Here is a 27,999-nt window from a genome sequence, read left to right as displayed (position 1 = left end):
TTATTATTATTCTGTTGCAGTCAGCCTTCCAGATGGTACAGTTATCTGTAACTGCTGAGGTTGATGCACATGACTCAGATCTATTTGTGACTGGAGAGAATACTTTATCAGTGAGTATGACTGTTTTATATTTTTCAGTCTTACTATGCTAAAAGCTATTATGCCCATTTAAAAATGCATGACTTTCCACAAAACTAGATCTTACTTATATAAAAAGTGTTACATTGCTATTATTAACATGTGTGAATTATCTTGTGTGTTTTAAAGTTAATGGAAACTTAGCAGTCTTATTTGCCAAGAATTACTATGAACATTTCAAGCAACAAAATTTTGGGTAGAAAAAAATCTTTAAATACCTATAAAGCTCTTGTTTAAATGTTTTTTTTACACAATGGGCTGTTGCATGGATCTAGTAAATATTTGTACAAAAAATTAGACGCTTTCAAACCTTAGGGAAAGAGGGTGGTTGTACCATTGAAATGGTACCTCAATGGAACAGAACTGCAATGGGAAACCGCAGATGTGAGTTTGATTCTCACTGCTAAGAGATATTGAGGAGACCTCTGTAAGATGAGGCCTACTAGAGCAGGGGGCATATGTCAGTTGTGCAGCACATCTGGCGTTGTAACTCAGTGGTAGATCATCTGCTTTGCATGCGGAAGGTCCCAGGTTCAGTTCACAGGATCTCCAGTTAGGGCTAGAAAAGAGATTATAGATTGTATCCAATTGTTTCTGTCCAGTCATAGAAGGCTCTTTGCTCCAGCAGAGGCTTCCATAAATAGAAGCGAGACCAAAACAATTTTCACTAAGGGAGACTCCATACAAGGCATTTCTCTCATACACTCATGTTTGGTCACTCGGGGAAACCTTTGTGAGTCCTTTACAACGACAGCATCAACATCCACTGCCTGTCCTATGTTTTTTTAGCTTTATTTTGCCATTTTTTAACTCGCCAAAAATGCAGTAATTACCAGATTCACACATTATCGCAGCACAATCTACTGGTTATATATATGGAACTAGCCCAATAAGTAAACGCCGAAAGGAAGGGGGGTGAAGCGTGTGTATTGTGCCAACAGTAATCCCGCAAAGACTCTAGAAGAAGAAGCCCCTGTTAGGATGCGGGATTTTAGCTTAAATGTAGAAAAGCCCTGTTTTCCCCTTCCTCCTGCAGCATCCCATCCCATCTCCCATGCTCTAGTAAAAGTCCCCAACCCTCTGGAATAGATGGGGGGCACAGGGTGCTGCAGAGAGAAGGGAGAATCACTGAGAATCACTTCCCTTCTGTTCACAGGCTCTGCTGAATGAAAGAGCCTTCTGTGCATGGAGGAACAAAATTGGGTACAATTAGACAGAAATCACTTTCTTCTATTAAGCTTATCCTCTAAGTGTTTTTACGTTTACAACCAAACCTGGCAATAGGACGTGAGCTAGTGCCCTCCAGTGGAGATGAGCATTTTTACATCTGTCAGGAGACTGTATTGAGCTATGTAGATATATAACAGTGATAGGGGGATTGTTAGAGTGGGCTTCCTTTCTCTTTCCTTTTTTAATTATTGTCCACCATCTTCTTTGTTGGGTGCAGACTAGAGACAAGCTCCCCTAAGCTCACATCAGACTGGTTCCAAAATGAGCTCTTTTCCCCAAACAGGGAAATAGCTGGGTTAATTTTTGAACCAATCTGCCACAGCATCCCCAGTGGAAAGCAACTGAGACCTTCCTCCATTGCTTGGCATCGTTTAAAAGATCTGCCCCCAAATCTGCTCCTGGGGCCAACCCCCACCCCCACCCAATTCCTTTGTGGAATGCTTTTGCCCCCAGGATCTATCACAAAGGCTACATGCTTCTGCCTCTGAGCCCATTTCATAAGTGGAAGGACACCCATCATAACAGCACGCACCTATGGAAAGCAGTGAAGACTGTTCCAGGTTTCTTGGCATACAGGGATGTTTTGAAGAGCTGCCCTAGTAAAATGCTGCTAGAGAAAGTGAAAGCCCACCTCTGGTTGGGGATGCAGTTGCTCCAAGCCGCCACCCCCCGCAGAGGATGGGCTTTTGCTAGTGTCTGTGGGCCAGCCATTCAAAGGAGCATCCAAATCATTTCTCTTGCTGGATGCTGCTTTGAAAGGCTTTCCCCGCAGAAATGGGATAGTGAAGATTGCTATCCCTTACTTTATGAGTGTCAGTCAAAATGCAAGCCTACAAATTAATCGGAGGACTGTAATACTGTTCACAAGAGCCTTGCCAGATCAAATCAATAGTCCATCTAGTCCAGTATTCTGTTTCCAGTGATGACCAGATACTTTCTGGGAAATTTTTACAAACACGGTTGAAGCTAGCGGTCCTTCCATTGTGGATTCCCACCATCCAATATCCAGAAAGATCTGCTTGCCTGTGATGGACAATAACCTAATTAGCAACAATGATGAAAATGGTCTTGTTTTTGACCTAGCTAGTGGGAAGAACTGTAGTTAGAAATGCATTAGAGCATTGATAAGTGGTTTATCCTTATATTGAATTGGTCTGTGGAGTGAATTATTTTTGTCACCATTGTTGAACGTAGAAAGCTGCCTTACACTGAATCAGACCATTGTTCTATCTAGCCCAGTATTGTCTACACTGACTGTCAGCAGCTCTTAGGTAGGAATTTTCCCCAGACCTAACTAGAGAAAGCAGAGATTGAAACTGAGACTTTTTGCATGCAAAGCAGGTGCTCTCGTTTTGTTAAAGAGTTGAAAGAGTTTTGTTAAAGAGTTTAAAGTCAGTAGACTATAAAAATATAGAAGAGATTCCAGAAATGATTCCTCTAGAGTTAATGTACTCTCATATGAACCTGCCCGGTTGTTTAGATAAGAACATAAGAGGAGTCATGTTGGATCAGACCTAGCCCATGGGCCAATCTACACCAAGCAGGATATAATACTTTTAAAATGGTATGAAAATGGTATATGTAATGTGTACTGGGCCTGAACAGTTGTCATAACCATTATAAACTGTTATAAGCAGTAGTATAGATCCTGCCCATGTCTACATGAAAGGTTTGCCCCAGGGTAGCTTTGCAGTAGCGGCACATCATCTACATGATGCAGCCGCCATTGCGAAGCCATCCGGGGGCAAACCCTGGAAACTCCGCTCCAAAAAAGTTGGGCATTTAACTTGACTTTTTTGGCAGCGAAGTCTACGGCGTGCCCTGATTGGTCACAATGGGTGGCCCCGCACCTGTAAAAGTAAAAAAAAAAATTAAAATGGGGGGAGGGGAGGAGAGGAACAGGGCCATTCCTCCCCCCTTTTAAAATTTTATTATCTGTATCTCCATAGCTGCGGAGATACAGATAATAAAAATAAAAATAAATGGGGAGAGGAACAGGCAGCGAGAGGGAGGACAGGTGGTTCACCCCGAGTCTCTGCCCGCTCTCCTTGGGTCCTCCCTCTGGCTTCCCATTCCTCCCACCCCCCATTTCTTTTTATTATCTTTATCTGTGCATGCACTATTATGCATGCACTAAGTAAAGGAATTTGTTAAGATTGTTTTCCCCCCTACAATCAAAAGAGCCTGCCATTTGGAATCTGCACTATTTTCACCTGGGAAAATCATTATTGTCGTCATTTTGTTACAAAGTACATGGAAGGAAGCCATGCTGAAATGTACAGATATATCCACACCCAAAACCAGCACAATAAAAAAGCTTTCCAGCAATGAAGACTTGAATATCCGAGCGGTTTCAGAGTGGAGTTGCCAGAGACATGAGACTAAATTGCAGCAGACAGTTTAATTGTAACTCTTTACATATCTTTCACATGAAAGAAAGTGTTCTTCCAGATTTTCAAAGCTCGCTATGAACTTTCATAGATTTTTTGAAAACTAAATAGCTTTGAAAGCCAACAAGAACATCTGTATTTATAATCAGATTCACTTTGTGAAACGTCCTACAGTTCCTTAGTTAATGTTTTAGTATCTGGGGAGAGGAGGTGGGGAAGTGAGGCAAATTCTTAAGCTAAATATTCAACATTTTTGGTTTATGGGAGCTATAGCTGTGTCTAGGAACTGACTTTGAAGTAAACAAGAACTTAAGAATTCTGCAGTATTCCGTTTTTCCTTTCTCTCCACAAATAAGGACAGGCAAATATTGATCCCAGGATGGCAGTGCATTAATTAGGAATGCTTATGAAATCTGCCTTTTCCCAAATTCCACCCTAGATTTTGAGAATTCTATTACATGTATTTCCTGGAGTGAAATGTAAAATGTCAGTCCCACAGAAGTGTGTTTCCAATACTTTTCAAGAAATAAAAAATATATATATTTAAAATGGTAAATGGCATAGTTTAAAACAATTTTAAAATACCCAAAATAGTTTTTTAAGGGCACAATCCTATACATGTTGAGACAGATAAAAAATCCTACGACTCCCAGCATTCCCCAGCCTGTCATATTCTTAATTTGGTCTTTTCACAACTATTAAACTGTGAAATTACACAACTGGTTTTTTAATTTAAATATATACTTTAGAAAAAGGAATCGTGTTTGTGTGTGTTACTCCCCCCCCCCCCCAATCTATTTTCATTCTTCCAATTGAAGCACAAGCAAAGTTTTTTTTTCTGTTGGAATTATTGTTGTGAGTGTATATACAAAATTTATTACCAACATTCTGAAATCCAGAATTCCTTTTAGAATTCAAGCGGAGCAGAACCAAAAGGATATCGGAATGTTGGCACAATAAATGGAGGGAAGATTCTCATTCCTAGAATTAAGCCTGTGCCTTACAAGACCACAATAATTCTCTTCAAACATCCTTATTAGTGAAATGCCTTTATTATGCCAATTCAAACATCACAAAAAAATAAGAAAATTTTCAAGAACTCCAGTTCTCTTTATTAGGCAAGATATTACTAAAATACGGGGTTAGGGTGGGTGGGTGAGAAAATGCTGACATCAAGCTGAAATCATTATGACTACATCATTTTATTTATTTACTTCATTTTGTTGTCAGAGTGTTAAAATGAAATTAGGGAGGAGGAGGAGGAGGATTTGCAGACATTCAAACTAGGCAGATCCAGGTTTTGGGTTTCACTTGGATCTATCCTGAGGACTTCTGGGAACAAGGAAGAAGTCATCAATGGTACACACACACACACATTTTGAAAATATAAAATTCAGTTGTTACTCAGAAGTGTCTCCATCTTACACTCACCAGCTAATGTCCAAAGAATGCATTGATAACATTTCTATGGTATGTACTACTTTATTGTTTGTAACAACTACAATGGTTTCTTTTCAGATTCCAGCCACAATAACAAATGGCAATGAGAAATCAGAAGTGCCTGTTGGAGTTGTGATAGGAAGCGTTCTATTGGGTCTCCTTTTACTGGTAGCCCTAGTTGCTGCTTTATGGAAAGTAAGGAAATACCCATGGTTTAAAAATATATATATAACTAAATCAAATCTTCCTTCCAGAATACATAAACAATATTCTTAAACATTATAAAAAATGTTGAATAAACTACCCCACACAGAGAATTTTAGTATATATTCCGATCCCATTGGATGTACCTTCCATGAGGTTGTTCTTTTTAAGTAGCCATATGGGATCAGGAAACATCATTCAGACTTGGGGTTTGGGATATGAATCTCATAGGACGTTTTGCTATGTAGTAAGATACCTCATTAATAATGGAGCCATGTTCTTAATATGACATGTGTTGGTCATTGCCACTAAGATATCTCATTTCTTAAGTTCATACTCAGGAGTAAAGTTTCCCACCCAAACAGTTGGAACTAGAGAACTGTTTTTCAGAGATCTGCTAAGAAATCAGCTTTGCATAGCTTGAGTCCGCACACTACTGTTATTTATGGCTGGGCACTCTGCCTCTCCTCTGCTTGCATAGCCACAAGATTGGAAGCTTTTGCTTCTGTTTTAAACTATAAATGTGCTTTGTTGTTATGTCCAAACTCAGACAAACTTAGTCTTAACTATAATTTAAAGAAACAAGCCATGATCAGCAACCACAGTTTGATGTTAGTTTCTCCTAAACCATTGTTAAGACTAACCATAATCTCTCTTGGTTTTGACATAATAGCAAACTATGGCTAGGTAAAAACATAGTTTAGCATTACATCCAAATGCTGCTTATGGGTGCATATACCAGGGCAACTTAAATGCTTGTAATAACCAAATATGTTAACTGGTCTTAGGTTGTGTGTGTGTATAAATACCGACATGTATTTATCCATTTAAAAACTTCTCAAATTTCTTACAGCTTGGTTTCTTCAAGCGGAAATATGAGAAAATGGCAAAGGATGTGGAAGATATGGATGAAATTACAGAACTCACTAAGGACAGAGAATGAATATTGCAGTAATAATACTTTGTGCACCAACCCTCTGAGCCACAAGCAATGCTTGCAATCACACTGGTTCAACTTTTCCGAGTGCCTTACAAATTTTTGTGATTTTTCACTCTCTCTTTTTCCCAGTGAAAATGTCTCATTGTATTTTTTTTTATAGATGTAAACATTTTATATGTACTTTTTATTTTAGTCATGACTGCTGGTCGGTTTGGGGTTTTGTTTACAGGGTTTTTTTTAAAAAAAGTATGTTTTTATATTTTATTAATACACTCTGAAATGGCAGGACCAGAGGCGATAATACTGAACTGTGCCAGAAATACTCTGTTGATGTATTTGACTTACGTTTTAAATTTTATTCTGTGGTCCAGAAATTTATTTGAGGTATACAAAAGACATACGTGTAGCCAGCTAAACCAACAACAGCACACACTCATTGACTTCACCTCCCTGAATTAAATTCTGCTTTTGAAGTTCTTGGTTTACACCATAGCCTGTGATTTATATACTATACAGGGTGCTTCCAGACAAGGACTCCCAGCAGCAACACTCAAAACGTATTGTGCAGCTATTTTTCCTTAACAGATCTTTTTCCTGGTAAGAAATAAAGATGGAAGTGGTGGGAAAACATGGGAAGATGCTGTCAACCGGATCTCCCATAAAATTCTGTGAATGAGAAATTGAGGTTGCACAGTTGAAGCTTTGTCTGGTAACATTCAAGAGAAGGGGGAGTGAATAAGAGAATACAAGTCCTGCTGGTGCTTTTGCTAGCCATGCCATTGTTTATATCGTGGCCATAGCTGTGAGACTATACATATAATTTACCAAGCTAGGACCTAGGGGAGCCTCAGTTGTCTCTTAATTTGATGGTGGAGGATGAAGCTCTGACATTACCTAAAGGCCCTTGTGGAACTGGAGGAGGAGAGAACCAGCTTCAGTTATAGAAGGGGTCAGCAGAACGTGATCTGGTGAAGCTACTCTCTCTCTCTGGATGTGCCTTTAGGTTTGACCAGCCAAACAAAGTTTAGAAGCTTGTTGTGGGTCTCTGTGCCTGCAAAGAAATCAGGATGGTACCTGCTGACCAACACTATGGCCCTTTCTACACCTAAGGGTTATCCCAGGAAAATGGAGGGATTGACCCTGCCTGCTCTTGGGATCCCCTGTGTGGCATTTGGATGCACAGGAACGATCCCAGGATGTTCCCAGGATATAGGGCTGGTGTAGACATGCCCAATGTATCATAATGTTCTGGCTGGAGGTGTGACTATATACAGCACTAAGGGTAACATAGGTTTATATAAAAGCAATTATGGAATTCACAGGAGCAAATCCACCTACAACTTGACCCAATGATGGCCACACACATGCTGAGCATATACCTAGCTATTGCAGTGCACTCCATGTGGGGCTCCTTCTGAAGAGTGGCTGGGTGATTCCTTTGGTGCAAAATGTGGCTGCTAGCCTGCACGGTATCAGGGCCATATTATACCAGTCTTAAAAGACCTGTGCTAGTTGCCAATTGCTTTTGGGGTTCAGTTCCAGGTGTTGGTTTTAACCTTTAAATCCTGTCCGATTATTAGGATTTGCAGGAGAGGCCCATTTGCGCACTGGGTCCCATTGACTTCCTCCTGTGTCACTCCTAAATCTGGCATGCTCCCCCTCAAGAACTGATTCACTTCCTCCCTTGGCTTTTAGAAAAGGTGTGAAGATACATCTTTCAAATTCAGCCTTTAATGTTTTCTTGTTTAAAATGCTCTTTTTTATTGTTTAAAGGTTTTATTTTTTTCCTCCCTGCCTACTTTGGAAGCAAGCAATTTGGAATGAGCAAGGGTGGGGGAGAAATAGAAAAACTTTTTATCTTTCTTTAGGATCAAGCTACCATCATTTAAAGATTGTCTTCCAGTGCTTGATTTATTATATAGGCAATGATGGTTGGTCATTAGACCCTTAGAAAGATGTGGTTTTCATATATTTCCATGAAGCCACGCTGTTCCCTTTTCAAGACTAAATGGGTTGGATCCAGGTCTAACCTGGTTCAACTACGATGTTAGAAGTGGGTTTTCCTCTGCCCTCCAGTCCCCTGAAAATGCTGCACAGCCAGGGGACCCTGTTGAATGGCGTACCTTGAGTGCCATTTTGTGGTATAAATCAAATAAATGGGGTGAAGGGGGATCCCTACAAATTGGGCAGAGGAACCTTCTGTGCATGGAGTCCTTCCTCTTGCAAAAGGGAGATCCATGATCTAACCCAATAAGTGGCAAATTTCCTGTCATTGATGACACTGTTATTGCACTTTTCAACTGGCACACACCTGCCATCCTGCTGCAAATTTGATGTAATTATGTAGCGTTATAATATGCAAACTTTTTAAAAGGTATTTAAAATGTGTTAATACTACAGGATTCCATATTACAGGATCCCATAATGCACTATTTTTACTGGACATGAAGCAATGTGAAGTTTCACAACAGAATTGGTACTAATTTCCAATGGATGTTGCAGAGGCATCCCTACTTGATTGTTAACTAGGCTAAGGCTACTATTTTGTATCTGCTTATGTGGTAGTAAGACCAGCTGAACTGAATGGAACTTACTTCTGAATAGTCATATATGGGATTACGGTATTAAGGCGGTAGGGGGTAGGGTTTTTATGATTGACTTCCTCCCACGTTATGTTCTTACCCATTAGTTAAGGCTAACACAAACTTGGGCTTGCTTCAAATTCAGCTTTGGGAACCCAAATTCTTTAATCCTAGTTAATAAAAGAGCTACGTAAAATTGCATCAGCCCTAGAGGCAAAACATTTCAAACTTGGGAACTGAATAACCATAATACAGAATAATTATTAAAAACTACAAGGCTGAGAATTTAACTTCAGGCACACTGTGTGTGTCCACCCACCTCAATTCGAGTGTACATTTTCACTGCCTTTAAATTCAATGTATAGGGCCTTCCCTTTCTATAGGATATGTTCAGGTGTAATATATTTTGCCTCCATGTATGTATATTTGCACTTTGTTCTATAGAATGTCAGAACAACCAATGTGCTGAAGTGGGTGTGTTTAAATAAAGACTGATCTTGAGTAAATTTGAAACAAGCATAATGTAGACTTTTTATACTCATTGGCTCATTTCCATTTTCTACACACCTATTCAGTGTGGGTAAACCCTGTACTCTATTGCATCTTCATGTTGCTGGGGAATGTATTTTCAGAGGGAAATGGGAATAAGACAGAGGAGCTGCAGGACGAGATGCAACCCAACTTAAAACATAACTTTTTCAAGTTATTAGGAAAATATACTGGATGCTTCTTTCCATAAAGCAAAAACAATTTACAGCTTTTTGAAAACAAAAAGTTGGCTTTACTTTCTTTTTTTAATAAATATGGAAAGCTCATAGTTTTACATGTTTGTTTTCACAGCAGTCTCTCCAATGATACACACTGGCTATTCCCAGGTTCATGGGATGGCCCCAGGTTCTAGTATTTATGAGAGGGGTGGGGAAATGCCTCCCTATCCACTTCCTCTGCAACATGCATAATTTTGTACACCTCTGCAATGTCTCCCTTTCCCTTTTTTCTAAGCTAAACAATCCCAGCTGCTGTAACCATCCCTCATAGGGGGGTTGCTCCAGCCCCTTGATCATTTTAGTTCTTTTCTACACTCCCCCCCACCAACTCTACAATATCTTTATTAGATATGTAGATCAGAATTGTACACAGTATTTTAAGTGTGGTTACACCATAGCTTTGGATAAGTGGAGTATTGTTCTTGCAGTTTTGTTTTCAAATCCCTTCCTAATTATGCCTAACATGGAATTTGCCTTTTTCACAGCAGCCCCACAATGGGTTGACATTTCTTCAAGACGGCCACCATAACCCCAAGATTTCTTTCTTAGCCAGTCATTGTTAGCTCAGATTCCATCAGTTTGTACTTGAAGATTCCCCCCCCCCCTAATGTTCATCACTTTACACTTCACTAAGTCTAATTGATTTTAATGAATCTACTTTAAGTATAACTATGTCTGGATCCAAGCCCTTAAGTTTTAATAAGTGTGCATAATATGTTTGGTGCATCTACTAAAAATATAATGCATGATGCGGTCTTCTAGCAAAACACAGATCTACTCCTGTTATTATTATTCATCTGCTCCTAATGAAGGCTCCATATTGTCAAAGTGAAGTAAATATAAATAATGGTTGTAAACAAATCAACAATCTGTAAACTTCAATAGCTTTTTTACATCAACCCTTTTCTAGCAATATAAATTTGCACAGAACAACGGTCTGCTCTCATACTCACCCACACGACCACAAAGAAGAGTTCTGCTTCATTTTTTTATTAGCTTCTGCTTGTCATGTCATCTAAACCCAGCAAATAGTGGTTATTCTTAACTGCACTTTGTTTGAAACTCAAGTTCAAACCATGGGTTGTGACACTGCTTTGTTTCTTCCAGACCATAGATAAGGTTAAGCATGGTTTAGAGTTCAGATGACATGCTAAACTGATTAATCTAAAGTAAAGCCTTCTTCTCACTGTGGGCATGCCAGAAAGGACATCACATAAGCCCAGGGGGAGGCTAACGTCTTTCCTGTCACGATAAACCATGGTTTATCACGACACCCTACTGTGTTATGCAGCGTGTAGCTTGCATGAAATTATAGAAGTTGATTTAGTTGAAAGAGCTACTGTAACCAAATATTTGAAATATTACAAGAATACAAAAGGTCCAGTAGAAAGCAATGAAGACTTTCCCAAATTCTTCATAGATAAAGGGGTAGCAGAGATGTGCAAAGGACAGATGACTTCAGCACAATTTTCAGAATTTGGAGGATCAATGTTTGCATGACCCAATCTGGTTTTTGAAAAGTTTCAGCACTTGTTAAGACTTGTGGTTTTTCAGGAGAGAAAGTTAAGAATGAAAAGCAAAGAAATCCAAGCACTCTGTATCCATATGTCGTCAGGCCTTAAATATCCAGTTACTTCACAAGTGCTTCATGCATTTGTTAGTAAGATTAACTCTACATCTGCTGAAATCTAATCGTCTTCTGTATTATTATAAAATAAAAACACAAGGTAGTTCCAGTAAAACTTTTATGAGAGTTTATTTTTCTGTCTTGACCCAAAAGCATTCCTTGTTTTCTTTCCAAGAAGATTCCTCTTCATAGACCTCCTGAAACCAAAGAACATCATGGATGAGAACTACTGCAAAGGTAGTTACACGGAAAGACAGTATATTCAGTGTGAACAACAGATGAGAAATAATTTTGTCCAGTAAACGGAATGCAACAACTTGGAGCGCCAAGATTTTTCATCAATTGTGCTATCAATGATGGGATTCCAATAAAACATAAAAACATCCAGTGCAAAATTCTGGGAAGTAAACAAGACCTGGGAATGAGTGAGACAATGGGATGCATATATCCAAGGCATTCGCTTGGATAAAGGCCCTTGATAGGCCAGTGTCCTGTGGTGAACCAACCTGAGGACTAGTAGAATGGAAGAATAGAATCCCATTGGTTCCCATTCAGCATTCACAGCTGGGACCGCAGAAGGATTGCTTCATAATTTTAGGTTAAATACAGGACTGGATGAAACCAATTGAATATCTGTAGCACTTTTAAAAAAAGAAGTTGCAGTGAAATTTGGTAGGCACATGTTTACTCGTTTCTACCAATGGCAAAATAATAATAATAATAATAATAATAATAATAAATAATTATAATGATAATAATAAATCTATACCACACTTCATTATGAAATCACAGGACGGTTGGAAAAAAACCATTAAAACAATCCAAATACAAAGATAAAACCAGAAAAATATATTATGCGAAGTATTAAAATCAGCAAATGCATGGTTTTTAATGGATGCTGAAACATGATTGGAGATGGGGGCTTTTGCACTGCAGGGGGAGAGGATTCCACAAGAGGGGAGGACCAAAACAGAAAACGCCTCCCCCCGACTGCCAACAGAAATACACATACAGGCAACAGCATCAGGAGTTTGCTAGGTAACTCTCCCAGGAATCTCTCAAGAGGTCTTTCCTTGTCCCTGGGAAAGACTGCATGGTACAATTGTATCTGATAGCACCTTTTCTTCCTTTCTTTTTGGAGAGAAAGCAAAATTGAGACATGCATACCTTTTTCCATATAGGGACGGTTGCTTTTAAAGTATTGATGCAATATTGCACTGCCGCAAGAGATTCTGCTCTGTGAGGGGAAGAGATTGCGACGATCACGCTCGCTTCGCTAATGGGAACTGAACTACAGAAGACGTGAAAAGTGGCATTAGAGGTTGCTTTTATCCACATTAGCTTAATCTTTAGAGGGCTAAATAAAGCTCTTTTTGCTAAATACTACAAAGGCATGTGAAAAAACAGACAGGCCATGTTCTAGGAATCTTAAATGAGATAGAAACTGCATGTCTCTCTACTAGACTTGGCAATGGACAATTCAACAGGAAAACAAATTAAGAAAAAACGGAGATGGAGAACTTGCAACAACAATCTAGTCTAACAATAATTAGATGAGAGATGGGACAAATGGAGCACCCAGGTCAGAGCCAGGAAATTGCACCAAAGCCAGGAACGGCTCAGACCCTCAAGCAACGTAGCTGGGGAAGGTCTGGACCCTCATGACCCCAATGAATTGAATTGTTCTTCTACCCTATCCTAAAAGCTCTATAATGTATAAAACCATGAGGCACATATTGCTTAGTTCAGGAGCTGAGAACTTATGGCCTTCCAGGTGTTGTTGGACTACAATTCTCATTATACCTGGCTGGGGCGTGCTCGGAGTTGGAGGACTTTTTTCTGTTTAAACATGCATGGAATAGGGCCTTTAATGAGGAATGAGGTGAGGGGAAAGACCACTGACTGAGTCCCTGCAGAGCTGCCAGTCAGAAGACACCAAATATTCTGACCTCAGGCAGCGTCCACATGCCACTTGCTTTATAACAAAAAAATCCAACTCTCCAAGCACGGTCCTTTGTCTAATAAAGCAAGAAGAGCATAAATATTGTCCGTACATACCCAAGTCTATGATGTATTGCTATATGTTTCACTGCAGGCCATTTTAATCTAATATCAGTGCATATTTTCTTTAATTCCGCTTCGGCCATGGGTGCATATGCTTCATATTCTAAATGCATGACTTTTCTTCCCTCAAAGTGATTCCTGGTAGTGCCTGAAAGGAAAGGACACATTCATTTGACACTTCGGCCTGTAGAAAAAGGTAAGCTAGACAAAAGCGTTTTACTTTTGGGAGCTTTGTCAACGGGCAAGGGCATGATACCTCGACATTCACGTCTGCAATAAGACCGTCAAGGGAATACATATCAGCAGAAATAATAACATATTATTGTATATATTGTAAGAAACGTACACGAAAATGCATATGAATTTTTGTGCAGACTTTTTGGGGGCAGAATAGGTAAACTGAAGCAGAAAGGGGCCAAAATGAACTGATGGTTGGAAAAATGAGAAACTGAGCAAAACCGAAATGCGCAGGTGTGCCCATCCGTATTGCATAAGTTTGTCACGGGCCTGGCAACTGCATGAGCTGAAACCCCGAGTGAACTTCAACTGCACAGAAAAGGTGCTTTAAATAAGAATACAAGATCTTTACAGTGGGAAAGGCTGCACAGACACAACTCTAGAAGCAGTGGGATTGGAGTATGTGGCAATACACAATGCAACATTTGACTACCACAATTACAAAGCATCTGTGGGAGGGACTGAGCACACAGCAGACAGATGCTTCTAGCAGCCTGCACAGATAGACCACATCATGCACCATGTTATAGTCCTCTGCATGTGCATTCATGCCTTGAGTCCAAATTATCTAAAAGATTGTATTTTCCCATATGAGCCTGCCCATGCTCTGAGATCTTCAGGGGAGGCCTTTCTCTCAGTCCCACCATCGTCTCAGGCACACCTGGTGGGTACGTGGGAGAGGGCCTTCTCGGTGGCTGCTCCAAGGCTCTGGAACTCCCTCCCCAGCAAAGCTAGACTGGCTCCCACTTTGTTACACTTTCAGAAGTAGGCAAACCATTTTTTGTTCTGGCAGAGGCCTTTGGGAATACTCTGGACCTGTGTTAATGTAATGGGTTTTTAACTGTGATAAGCTTTTTTAATTTTTTAAAAATGTTTTGATTATTACAAGAGGTTAATTCCATTTTAACTTTTGTAAATTTATATTTATATGTTTAAATTGTCTATGTTTTAATCTTGTAAACTGCCTTGAGTCAGTTAAGGTAGGATGATGATGATAATAATAATAATGATGATGATGATGCACCTTCTTCTGACATTCTTCTCCTGGCAGTGACAGCTATCTCAGTATGAATGGCCACATGACCTACTCTACCTTTCATTTTCCAGAAGCTATTCTTATCCTCATGGTTTAGAATTGTGCTGAAGCCACAACTGCAATTAATGTCTCCATCTTGTTCTATGTTTGTCTCACTCCACCTATTTGCCTATTTGACAGCCCCTATGGATGGGCTCCCCTGGTCTTCTTTCTCTGTATACAGTTCCATATGGTTAAAAACACTTTACTTATTCAGATATTTGTGCTATGTGCATCAAACCTACCTATAAACAAAGATACAGCCCCACAGCAGGGAGAAATCACCAGTTCGGATATTTCGTCTGCTGAGAGCTTCTCGCTGTTCAGTTTAATCAAGTCCTTGAGCTCGTCCTCACTTTGATTCATGATTTGTCTAGAAACAAGCAGAGATAAAAATTTATATTCCAGTTAATGGAATCATTTGCAAGGTGCTACCTGAATTGCAATGGCAACTTTCCCCACCCCAGCGCCCTTCAGATGTGTTGGACTACAATTCCCATCACTTGAGCCAGAATGGCCAATGGCCATCCTGGCTGGGGATGTTAGGCATTGTAGTCCTTCACATCTGGAGGGCACCAGTTGGAGAAAACTGTGCTATGGAGATTAGATTTATCTGTAATAACCATTTTGGGAAACACCATCACATACCTGAGGATGTCTTCCCAGAGTTAACCTCCACTAATCGGTGGAATGACGGCAACTTCGTCCCCCGAGTGAAGGACCAGCAGCTGGTCCCCAAGAAGCACGTATTCTTGGCGGACAGCAAAGACGACTTGGTCCTGTATAGCAGCAAGTCTGAAGGAATGGCATCAGGAGAAAGATTAGCATTTCATTTGATTGTGCCCTTTCACAAGCACCTGATGCCACATAGCTAAAAGTTGCAAATCAGGTGGTACGTTTTCAAGACACAGAGACCATAAGCAGGAACTGCAACGAGATGTTATAGCATGGAGTGCTCCAGTTCAGGGTTCCAGCTAGCCAGCCATGACCTTTGCTTGTGTACTCCTTTCCATTCCCGCCACAGGTTTTCTGTGTCCATCCCACCCTCGCCACAATAGATGCTCAGGTGTTCTGCGGCTACTGCCCTAGCTTGATCTTCATTGGGCTGGGGGAGATTTTCTACCCTGAAATTGTTTAAAAACATTTTTTTTGTATTTTTTTAAACCTTGAGGTTTAAAGAAGACACACCCCTTCTTGTGTGTGGATGGTGCTGTATAAGGCTACATAAGGAGCAGCACAATGAATTCACGTTCAATATATATGATTTACTTAAGAATACCAATTCTTAAACCATGGCTTCCCAAGCAGATGTGAATTCAAAATGGCGTAAACAATAGTTTTGGCCACTAATGTCTTCAAGGAAACATATTTTAAAATATCTCTAAGTGGTAACTGAATAGTCTTTGTAATCTTTGTAAACTGCTCAGAGAGCTTCAGCTATGGGGCGGTATATAACTGTAATAAATAAGAATACTAAATAAAATAATAGTCTAGCTCAGACTTGTGTTTAACCACTCAACGCTCCGGGATCATTCCTGTGCGCCCACATGAGGCACTGGGGATCCTGGGGGCAGAGAGGGAAGATCCCTCCATTTCTCTGGGATAACCAGGACAGCTTTTAGCCTGATTTTCCCCACAGTCTCGGGATTGTCCTGAGACCATGGAAGGTGTGGGCGGCCATCTTGGTTTTGTCCCGGCTCCTTGCAAGTAAAATGACCGCCGTGATGGGCGCAATGCCCTGGACTTCACGCAGCTCATGTGGACTGAGGGGGAGGATATTGCGATTAGCATATCACGAGATCCTCCCCCTCCCCTCCCCTCCCTTGGTGTAGACATGCCCTCTGTTTCTTCTCCACCAACCCACATGGTTTCTGAACCTGCTGCAGCAGGACGGCAGAGAAGGGATGGATCGCTCCTTCACTAATTCTCTTGGTAGAAGGCTTTAGAAAAAGGCCTGCTAAGAGGCTAGTGCTCTGTGTTTCTTTACTGGGTGCTTCCTAATGGCCAGCGTGGAAATACAGCCTGCCTAGTCTCTTACCAGGCTACCTAGCCTAATATATATATATATATATATATGAATGACAGGCTCCTAACATTTGTGGGCTTACTTTCAAGACTGCTCTAACCGGTTTGGTTTCTTAGTCGTGCTAGGAGGTGACATGACAGGATGACATTAAGGCTGCAATCCTATGCATACTTAACTGGGAATAAACACAACCCACCCACCTTGAATTCAATAGGATTCACTTTGGGACCCACATGTCCAGCATTGCATTGCCAGAGCGGGGCAGGGGAAACCATTTTATTAATAGACAAAAGCCACAGTACCTCGAATGCCTCTTCACAATTTCTTCCCACAGCTGAAGCGATGTTATCTGTTGAGGCACGGAAATTGTCTCAGTGCGGACACCGGCTAATTCGGCACTTCTGGCAAAGTACAACACTAGCACCTGTTTTTAAAGAGCTCGTCAGATAGGTAACAAAATTGAACATACATACAGTATATGCATACGTAAGCTACTCTTGAATTCTCCAGAGGAAGAGAAGGGCATGAGTGTAATATATCAGTCCTTTCCTGAAATGTCCAAAGCACTTTCTATGACACACAATATCTCAGAAAATTATAGGAGAATGCCTATAAGGTAGGCTAGCATTAATATCCCCTTTATTACAAAAGAGTGACCGAAGCAGGGTTACTGGCTCACCTAAGGCCACAATTGTAAGGGTAGGGTGAGGGTTAACCGGACCTTGGGACTGGCATGTCTTTTAATTTATGGACTTTATGGTTCCATAGGAAGGGAGATAAGAACCAGGCAGCTGTATGAGGGGGAGAAGACTGGAGCCAAGCGGATTGTAACTGTCTTGTGTCCTTGAGTGATTAACCATCCCGGGCGGAGGTGTGAAGAAACTCCACGCATCAAAGCTGAAGGAGGGGGGAAGGAGCAAAAAGAATAGTATAAAGACATCCCCGTGAACAGAACAGCGGGGTGTCGGCTGGGTTCAGTCTGGGTGACGTATGACTTTGTAGCTTTAGTTTTTAGCTTGCTTGTTCTGGGTTCTTATACATTTATGCATGCTTTTATGGTTTTATTCTGCTAATCCCATGTATTCCTACCCTTTTCCTAATAAATGGTCTTAAACCTCATCTTGGTGAGCTGTGAGTGTCTGTGCCTGGAGATCCGTGCTAAATCCAGTTAAGAAGCCAGCAGGTTGCTGGGCGCTCTTCCTTTACAACAATAATAAAGTCAGATGCAGCCAACTCTATCCATGTTTACTCATAAGAAAGTCCCACTGTATTCAGTAGGGTTTGCTCTCATTTGAGCGTACACAGGATTGCAATCATAATGACTGAGCTGAAGTTTGGACTTCCAGGTCACAGGTCATGCACTTAAGCACTATATTACGCTAGCTCTGTACATCTGACAATGTCTGGCATCTTTTCTCCTCAATGCATCCCAAAGAATGGAAAATAATACATTTGTTTAAGTTACACTCAGGAGCATTTAAGTGATTAGTTACACCTTTACAATTCGATATGCCACATGTTTGTTGAAGCTTGAGATCACACTCAAATATGCAACCACATGCTGCACACCTATGAATTAAGGTGGGGACACATTTTTAGAAAACGATAGAACTAGGAAAGCAAGTGAAAAACAACTGAATGTTGAACTTAGGGCTCCATCACACCAGCAATTTATCACACACTCGCCATGCCTGGTATGCAGTTTTGCAGCCCAGTACCATGTGATGCCATCCACATTCTGCACTAATTTTGGCTCTTACCCTCCATGTTTTGTTTCTTTTTGAAGCGGGGAAAGTCTGGATTATTTTCCTTTCCTGCAAAGTAAATGCTCTCCTCTCTCCCATGTTGTCCCTCTTCATCACAACAGTTAAAGCTGAAGGAGCTATACTAGAGTAACCAGATACAAAAGAGGGCAAGGCTCCTGCAGCTTTGACTGTTGCGATGAGGGAATTTCATCAGGTGGTGAATGCATACAAATGACACCTGCTGCAAATCCCTTTTCTGTACAACTGCTAAAGCTGCAGGAGTCCTGTCCTCCTTTCCATATGGTCACTCTAAGTTTGGCAAACCACAGTTTGTTGGGTTCAGACGACACAGCAAACTGCAGTTAACGTGAAACAGAAGCAAAACATCCCAAACTCCACCTAGGAGGCATACTGGAGAAAAAGAAGGGGGAGAAGGTGTAATTTGTTCTCCTGATGCTAAACTGGGGCGCCAGCCAAGCCACTCCCCAAAAAACTTTCTGGCTGTTGTCAAAGAAGGGGGGAATCACTGCGACCCAAGCTTTTCCTAACTCCCAGTTTCAAGACTTCCCTTTTTCTCCTTCAGTAGTAGTGCCAAATCTCCCTGGAAATCACGGAGGGGACGAGAGAGTCAAAAACTTATTTTAACCCCCTCTGAGAAAGTTTCCACCTTTTCCAACTTTTGCATCTCCCAATCCCCACTGCTTTCCAGTCAAGATTGGTGGGGGTGGGGGGTGTTTCACCACTACTAACAGTTTTGGTGCATCAAGGAGGAGAGCCAGCAAATCAGGTCCTCATCTCAATCAGGTCCTCATGTCAATAAAAACATTTTGTTGCCTGGTTTATTCCATCAGAATACCCAAGACTGAAAACAAGTTCCACTAAAATAAATTATTATTTATTATTATTAGTTACTATTATTATTATTATTAGTTACCCGCCTCTCACTCTGGATTGAGGCGGAGTACAACACAAATAAAAACAACAACAAATACTTTTACACACTAATACAACATTAGCGATGTGATCATTGGTGGGACTCCAGCATCAAGGAGCCAAGCACAGCCAGGCGCAATCCTATGCACGCTTAGATGGAAAAAAGGTCCTACAATTCCCAGCTAGGACCTTTTCCCCATCTAAGCATGCATAGGATTCTGCCCTTAAGAAAACATGCTCCCGCTTTACTGTTGGCATCCGTGTATGGAACTAGGGTATGGATTATCTACGTTTAATAGTGCAATGAGGGAGGAAATGGTAGGGTGACCATATGAAAAGGAGGACAGGGCTCCTGTGTCTTTAACAGTTGTATTGAAAAGGGAATTTCAGCAGGTGTCATTTGTATATATGGAGAACCTGGTGAAATTTTCTCCTCATCACAACAGTTAAAGCTGCAGGTGCCCTGCCCTCTTTTAAATCTGGTCATTCTAGTATAGCTCCTGCACTTTAACTGTTGTGATGAAGAGGGAATTTCAGCAGGTTCTCCATATATGCAAATGACACCTGCTGAATTTCCCTTTTCTATGCAACTGTTAAAGATACAGGAGCCCTGTCCTCCTTTTCATATGGTTACCCTAGGAAATGGGCTTTTGTAAAAGTGCAAATTCACTTTAAGTATACGGCCCTTAAGGACTACTTCGGTGTGCTTCTCTGGTTCATGTCCTCCACAGGAGAGATCCTGGGGTCAGCAAGGTAGGGTTCCAGCCCCAGAACCGGTGTGCCGTAGGCGCTTGTGGAATAACAACAAACCGAAACAAAAAGAAAACCCGTGCCTCTGAACACGCGCAGACCGCCTATGAACCGCGACACGCCTGCCTCTCCCCATGCCATGAAACGGGCAGGGGTTTCCAGTGCAGCGGGCACAGCTGCGGGGATATCTGGAGCTCCAGCACCTATTCAGAACGCTTGCCCTGGGGTGTGGTGTCGCCTGGCGCCTCCAAGCAGGAGGAAGGCCCAGCGGAGACGGATCGAAAGCAAGCGCCCTGCGACTCCATGCAGAAGCAAGGCTGCGGCCAGGTTCCCCCTCCCAGTGGCCTGACCAAGGGGAACCTCTGCGTACCTCGCAGCTCATTGACGCGCCGTTCTGGGCAAGCGAGCGAGCAGCTGCTGCGGTCTCCTGAGGTTGTTTTTTGCTGCGCCTGCAGCAACGGAGGCGCCTCGCCTGCTCACTTCCTTCGCGCCGCCTCCACGTGGGTTGGCTTTTCGGAGCAGAGCAGAGCAGCCGCCCGGAAGCAAAGAGGAAAGCGAAAGCTCAGGGACCAATTCGGAGCAGGATCGGTATCCCTTTGTGGCCGCGAAGGCTGGCGGCTCTGGTTTCAGTAGGGCTGGTTTCAGTCAGAACTAGGCAGAATTCTAAGGTGCTGAACCCGATTCCCGAAATAGCTTCAGCGCTTTTGCAGAGCTGCTTTAGAATTCTGGCTTGTTCTGAAGGAAACCAGAATGAATTCACGGCCCCACCGAAATTGGAGCCACGAGCTTGCACTGCTTCGTACGCATGTCCGCAAAGGGGGCAGTGATCCTGGAGCATAAGGCTCCTGCCTTTGACTCATCTGGGGTGGTGTAAAAGACGAATGGAACGGGGGACGGCGTAAAAGCCGGAACGGAATCGGCTGGAACGGCCCCTTTATTTTATTTTATTTATAAAAAATGCTAAACACTGCAGCACGTGTTAGAGATACCGGAGTACTTTAGGGCAGAAACCCTTGGAAAATGTCTATTATTAGCCCCTTAATGCCTAGAACACATCCAGAACAGAATGGAATGGTCACTTGCAAATTAGAGAAATCTACCAAATTCACCAGTCAGGGACCTGATCTATATGAGATCCCATGAGCTTACTTTTGAGTAAAAACAAAAGCAAACGTAGCTACAGTTTTACAGTAACATGAAGTGACCCTCAGAAAATTTGGGAAGGTGGGGGAAGGGGGAGGATCAGGACCTCACACCGCCTTTCTAAAAGCAGAAATGCAGTCCAAGTGCCTCAATCCTTACCCTTACTTTCTGTGTGGTGGGGAAAGGACATGGAAGGATCTTATATCACAGTTGCATAGAAAAGGGAATTTCAGCAGGTGTCATTTGTATATATGGAGAACCTGGTGAAATTCCCTCTTCATCACTGCAGTTAAAGCTGCAGGAGCTATACTAGAGTGACCAGATACAAAAGAGGGCAAGGCTCCTGCAGCTTTGACTGTGGTGATGAGGGAATTTCACCAGGTGCTGCATGCATACAAATAACACTTGCTGAAATTACCTTTTCTATGCAACTGTTAACAATACAGGAGCCCTGTCCTCCTTTCCATATGGTCAGCCTTTGTAAGGGTTGTTTAATCTGGGAACGCACCAAAGAACCAGAGGCTGGAAGAAAGTGGGAGGTGGTAAAGGGTGTTACTCGGTAGAGCTAAAAGTTACAGACACTAGGGTGACCATATGAAAAGGAAGACAGGGCTCCTGTATCTTTAACAGTTGCATAGAAAGGGGAATTTCAGCAAGTGTCATTTGTATATATGGAGAACCTGGTGAAATTCCCTCTTCATCACCACAGTTAAAGCTGCAGGAGCTATACTAGAGTGACCAGATTTAAAAGAGGGCAGGGCACTTGCAGCTTTAACTGTGGTGATGAAGAAATTTCACCAGGTTCCCCATATATACAAATGACACCTGCTGAAATTTCCTTTTCAATACAGCTGTTAAAGATACAGGAGCCCTGTTCTCCTTTCCATATGGTCAGCCTACAGACACACACTGATACTTTTTGAGGTGGGTTTGATTCTATTATTGTAATATATACTAAAAATGTCTTTTAATTCTAATATCGGGTAGTAGTGTTTGTTTATGGTATATTGTATGACTCCCATATAGTTATGTGTGACTGGTGAGTTTGTTTGATTTGTCTCACTTGGAAGTTTCTGTTTTGTGCCATTTTACGAAATAGAGACTGTCACCTGAAACAGGTACTGGAACATGAGTTTAGGGCAGTTTTGTAGCTTATTATACCATTCCCATGCAGTTATCTCTGTCTGATAAATTTTGTTGATTAGGCTCATTTTATCCAAACATGATTTCTGTGGATGTTGTGTGGCCTGTTGCATGCCTCCTATGTGGTTATGCCTGCCAGGAGAATTTAGTTGAGTTGGCTTATATGGAAGTTGCCGTTCAGGTCAGTGTTGACTATTGCCCAGAACCAGTATCCAACATGGTTTCTGTGGGTAATTTTTGGCTTACTGGATCACTTTCATATCATATAGTCATGTATGACAGGTTGATTTGGATGATTTGTGTCATTTGGAAGTGGCCATTCTGGGCCATGTTTCAAGAATGCAGACTATAGCCCGGAACGGGTACCTGAACGTGGTTTCTGGGGACGTTTTGTGGCTTATTGGAGTGGTGTTCAACTTGTCCAGACCCAAGATCCACCTCAGACTCCCAACCTGCAACACTGGCGCCACTCACAATTTCATATTTGCCCAACATGGCAGCCACAGCTTTGCTGCAACACATCTGGACTGATCTCGCGACCCACTTTTGGGTTGTGACCCATCAGTTGAAGACCACTGGCTTATTGCATCAGTCCAGTGTAGTTCTTTGTGGCTGGTGAATTTGGTTGATCTGGCTCATTTGGAAGTGGCCTTTCCGGGCCATGCCATTCTATTCCGGATGTTTTCTGGGCATTAAGGGGTTAATAATAATATACGTTTTCAAGTGTTTTTGCCCTAAAACATTGTTCTTAGATGTCTCTAACACATGCTATAGTGCTTGGCATTTTTTTTTAATAAATGGGCCATTCTGGCTTTTATACCATCCCTTACTTCAGATGTGACTTGTAAAGAATTGAGCTGTAAGGCTGCAAAAAGAACATGAGAAGAGCCAAGATGGATCAGACCAAGCGTCCATCTAGTCCAGCATCCAGACAGTGGCCCACCAGCTGCCCATGGGAAATCTACAAAGCAGGAGATGAGTACAACAACACTGTTCCGCCCAAGTCCCCCAGCAACTGGTGTATATAGGCATGCTACCTCTGATACTGGAGTTAGCATCTAGCTGTCAGGACTGTTAGCTATTGATAGCCTTCTCCTCCAGGAATTTCTCTAACCCCCTCTTAAAGCCATCCATTCTGAGAGTCAAACTAAATGGGTAGATGTGGCTGAAGCTCCGTTTTTCTTTTTTTATTCTGGCTTACCTGTGCCCAAGGAGAGAAGAATGAAACCTTTCCATCTATTCACCTACCCATTCCCTGTGCCCCAAATTCCACACACACACACACACACACACACACACACACACACACACACACACACTGCATGATGGGAAGGAGGAAGAGGCTTTCATTGACTCCAAATGAGACTTATTATTTTTTTAAACCCCGTGGTGATGGGGTGGGGGGAGTGGAACTCTAAGTGACTGGATACACACACACCCCCATTGCGGGAAACAATCCCAAATGTGTCCAACCACATGTGCACATTCCCGCATCTGACCTTCCAGCTCAACTTTGGGTGGAGTCTGTTGGAACAGGACAGGGACATTTTATTTCTTAGTCACTAAATAAAATACCATTTTTGTTGCCTTTTATCTCATTTCTGTTCCCTGTTTATTCATAAGTGACATATTTTATTGCCTGTTTCATCAGTGTGAGTGACAAAAATGAGAACAGGGTGAAGGAAAGCACTGAAAGTATATGGGGTGGGGAGCGAGAATAAGCCCGTTTTATGGACAAATGTCCTGTCTAGATAGTTCAAATAGCTTGTGTTACTGCCAGAATATAGTCCCGTCTGTGCCTTTATATGTTTGCCCTTTGCCCTGGTTCTGCCAGTTCCCATTGCTTTAACAATGCAGGTACTATAGAGCTTATTTATCCATTTTGACATTTATTGTAATATTGATTTCTTGCTAACACTCCAGTGTGGTGCTCATTTTATGCACTGTCCCCATTTTGACTTGTTTATATACAGGTCTGCAGTAAAGGGATGGAAAGGACTGAGTACATCAAAGTGTTCAGATGAAAGGGGGGAAATGCTGCCTTTTCCCTTCTTCTTTTTTTAAAAAAGCTCGGATTAATGGTACCTGACAACATTTGCTGGAAGAGGAAGATCACCATCCCATTTCTTGCAAATACTGTCAAACTCTCTTAATATCTTTTTGCCAACTGGGAACCTAGACTTGGCTAAATGATGCTGCACGTACACCAAATATCATTATTGAAATATCAGCTGGTGTGTGCTATCTTGTCCTCTGGAGCCATGTGCCCACTGGAAGAGCCAGTATGACCAAGGGACAGGAGAAACTCCACTTACGAATTAACTAGAACATTGTGAGTGCTTCACAGTGCTCCCAGGTACTTTCTGGTAATATCTTATTTTTTAGCCCTGTGGGTAAAGTGGTTTCCTTCCCCTCCAACCAGATATTTTGGACTACAACTCCTATTGGTCATGCTGTCTGGGTCTGATGGGACTTGTGGTTCAAAACACATGGAAAGCACCATGTTGGGGAAAGTTGACCTATATGTTATAATCAACCAATCTACACTAACTGCATGGACAGAAGTTGTGGGTAGTATGGGAGAATGGTAGCAACACACTATGTGAAATAATATGTTCAGCACTGAGACATTGACTAGGTTCAGACGACACACTGCAGCTTATCATGGGCTATGATTAACAATGACCATGGACATGTCTACGCTAGCCATTTTTCCTGGGGTCGTCCCGAGGTCATCCCTGTGCACGGGATCGTGCGCCACACCTCCCGCCGACTTCAGGATGGTCCCGGGACCATGGGGAAAACCAGGGTAATTGGGTAACCAGTTATCCTGTGAAAATGGAGGGGTCATCCCTGATTGCCCCCAGTATCCACTGTGCATCTTGAGGTTCGCGGGAGGTGTGGCGCATGATCCTGCTTCCTTGCAAGTAAGCGGGGCCCTGGAAATGGGCATGGAGATGTGGGGAGAGGCTCTGTGCCCTTTGGGGGGTGGGGGCAACCCCCCTGCGATGGTGGGGGCAACCCCCCTGCGATGGTGGGGGCAACCCCCCTGCGATGGTGGGGGGTTGGGTGGGTTTCTGCCTTCTTTTTCGCTGCACATACGAGTCTCTTATCTGGGGTAGCTGCAACATCCCTCTTCACTTCTAGGACATCACACAGCTGTCTAGATGCTGGGGGAGGATTGTGGAAGCAGGTAAGTATGCAGTCCTCCCCCCTCCCTCCATCTACAACCTTACGTGTAGACATACCCCATGATGAAGTGCAGCACTCACGGGCACCCATTTAAACCCAGCAAGCATGGGTTATTCGAGGGTCGAACAGACCATAGGGTATTGTCAATATAGCACTGAATGACTTCATATAAAATGGATAAATTGGAACTGCTGTCACAGACTGCATTCTTGGGCACAAGGCCTATGGAACGCCAGTGGATGTCATAGCAAAAATATATAGGATTGTGCTGCAATTCTGTTAAATGAGAAAACTGTTTGGCAAAAGCAAGACTGGACTTCATTGACACAAACCTCAATCTGTGTGTGTTTGAGAGAGAGAGAGAGAGAGAGAGAGAGAGAGAGAGAGAGTGAGAGAGAGAGAGAGAGAGTTAACATAATCCAGGGAGGTTTGTCAGCATCAGGATAGTCATGCTCTGTTAAACAAGTGTGATCTCTGTCCAACTCCCTCAGGTTAGATTAACTTTGGAAGCCCCCTAGAATTAGAACTTCGCCGTTTTGTGTTTTGATCTCCTCTACTGAGAATCTGGAGAGGTTAATTTTGTTGCAGTCAAGCGTGATCTCCCATTTGTGAAAGACATGGATGATTAACTGCTGTTACAAATTGAACTCTGCTCAAGACATCATGTGCCGGGTAAATAACATAGCCACTTGTAACCATGAATAACTCTTTCCTTGTTTTCTTTTCTGGGTGCATATGCTGGGATCTCTATATCCATCGCATAAATCCATCACTTTCCTGAGAGATATGGAAACCAGCCACTGGTTGGCAGGGCACGAGTTAGCACCCCTAATAGAATCGCCAACTGACCAGCGAAAGGACTGCTCTTGTGCCTTGAACAGCAGATACATTTGCAGGTTAGCAGCTGAAGCTTTTCATGGATGCACGGATGAGCATGACCAGCTCCCAATGTCTGCCTATCAAGCTGCTGTTAAAGGGAAAAGAGCAAAGGCTACAGATGTACAGATTTTATTAAATCCATTCCATCTGTGTTTCAGGAATTGTCAGGTATCCTTCACTCTACCATCCGCTTATTGACAGATTTGGATTGTTTTTTAACCAGAATTTTATTCTACTTGTGCTAATTCACATTAGGGCTACTGTCACTTGCACTAAAGTGCTAATGTGAATAAGTGCAAGTAAAAAGAAATTCTGGTTAAAAAAAAATTCTAGTGAGAAAAAAAATGGAGGAAGTGGTCGGAAAATACAGGAGGGTAACAAATTGAATGCAGATTTTTCAGATTTCCAACTTTCCTTTTTAACTTCACAACAACCCTATGAGGTAGGTTGGGCTGAGAGTCAGTGACTGATCCCAAGTCACCCAGTAAGCTTCATGAGCAAGAGGGGACTTGAACACAGATCCCTCAAGTCCTGATCCAACACTAACTGCTACACCACCCTTGTTCTCTAGTGGGGTGTATTTTTCTTGGGCTTTCTACTTCTTTTGGCTTGTTAATTTTTATTTTGCTCAGCACTTGTTTAATTGTAATTTTAAATTTATTTTACATTACTTGAATTGTTTTATATATGTTTTATATTTAATTTTTTTTTATTGATACATTTTGTACCAAATTGTTTTATCATTCGTTTAAACGTTGTCTATTGACAAGTTGATGTTTATTGTGAGCTGCTTTGCTTTCTACTCTTTTACTGTAGAAAAGCGGCTTAAAATAAATAGATTAAATAAATAAAAATAAGTATTTAATTTCAAAAAATCTTGACAAATCACACCCTATTTCAAGACAGTGACAGTTAAATCCAAAAGATTTGCTTTGTTTGATGGATGAGATTATTTACTAATGATCTCACATGATGGGATTATTTACTAATGATGCCGCCTCTTAGAATTAGCAGAGGAAAAACAAAAAGCCAAGCAGAATGAGTGTTTACCAGTCCCACATGCAACAAGGCTATCTTATAATAATAAATGGAGCCTTAACCCTTCTTTGGTGAAGAAAAGATAAAATGGTACAATGCAGGTACAGCACAGAGTTTCCAAAGGAGTTTTGATCAGTCTATTTTGTGCTCCATTACTCAGGTAGGAGTGAGAGAGAAAACACCAGCAATGGCGGAGATCAGAGAGGGGGGTGGGTGGAGGAAGGAAGGGGAGGAGCAAAAAGGAGAACAAAATCATAGCAGAGGAAATTGTAGGACATAGAGATCCCATGAACTAACTGCAAAACTGACACCTTCTGGTATGTTGCAGACAACTTTGCAATATTCCCAACACCATGTGTCCGTGGCATTCCACACAGTCCTCACAACTGGTGCGCTAACTGGAGTGGGTGACAGGGGAAACATTGCACAAAACTGTTGTAGCTTGAATGCTAGGAA

General features: G+C 41.9%; 2 protein-coding genes across 4 annotated transcripts in view; one reads left to right on the top strand and one right to left on the bottom strand.

The window, feature by feature from the left end:
* Positions 1–9,440, top strand: part of ITGA2 (integrin subunit alpha 2) — a 74,566-nt gene extending 65,126 nt beyond the window's left edge. For both annotated transcript variants that reach the window (XM_063128084.1, XM_063128085.1), the window contains 3 exons: positions 21–110; positions 5,277–5,393; positions 6,256–9,440. In XM_063128084.1, coding sequence (XP_062984154.1) covers positions 21–110; positions 5,277–5,393; positions 6,256–6,345 — 297 coding nt within the window. In that variant the 3' untranslated portion in view covers positions 6,346–9,440. The remainder of the gene's footprint in view (positions 1–20; positions 111–5,276; positions 5,394–6,255) is intronic.
* A 1,982-nt stretch (positions 9,441–11,422) lies between these two features.
* Positions 11,423–21,016, bottom strand: MOCS2 (molybdenum cofactor synthesis 2). 2 transcript variants are annotated; one of them, XM_063128664.1, is made up of 5 exons: positions 15,343–15,431; positions 14,940–15,067; positions 13,377–13,530; positions 12,486–12,609; positions 11,423–11,515 (listed from the first exon to the last, which is right to left on the bottom strand). In XM_063128664.1, the coding sequence occupies exons 2-5, from the start codon at positions 15,058–15,060 to the stop codon at positions 11,447–11,449; spliced, it is 468 nt and encodes a 155-aa protein (XP_062984734.1). In that variant the 5' UTR covers positions 15,061–15,067; positions 15,343–15,431; the 3' UTR covers positions 11,423–11,446. The 2 variants fall into 2 exon arrangements, with proteins under 2 accessions (XP_062984734.1, XP_062984735.1); XM_063128665.1 differs by lacking the exons at positions 11,423–11,515; positions 12,486–12,609; positions 13,377–13,530 and adding exons at positions 17,023–17,144; positions 20,519–21,016 and having other exon boundaries at positions 14,979–15,067; positions 15,343–15,489.
* Positions 21,017–27,999: the final 6,983 nt, after the last annotated feature.

The sequence above is a fragment of the Elgaria multicarinata genome, chromosome 6 (assembly GCF_023053635.1).
Source record: "Elgaria multicarinata webbii isolate HBS135686 ecotype San Diego chromosome 6, rElgMul1.1.pri, whole genome shotgun sequence".
NCBI classification, from domain to species: domain Eukaryota; kingdom Metazoa; phylum Chordata; class Lepidosauria; order Squamata; family Anguidae; genus Elgaria; species Elgaria multicarinata.
Note: the sequence above shows the minus strand (reverse complement) of the source record. Positions and strands in the feature narration are given on the sequence as shown.

Coding starts and splice junctions, on each gene's coding strand:
- MOCS2 (XM_063128664.1), bottom strand. CDS start 15,060: ATGAATCAAAGTGAGGACGAGCTCAAGGACTTGATTAAACTGAACAGC. Junction 13,531..14,939: donor GGCTGTATCTTTGTTTATAG/GTAGGTTTGATG, acceptor CTTTCCTTTCAG/GCACTACCAGGAATCACTTT. Junction 12,610..13,376: donor GCAATACATCATAGACTTGG/GTATGTACGGAC, acceptor CGTCTTCTGTAG/TTCAGTTCCCATTAGCGAAG.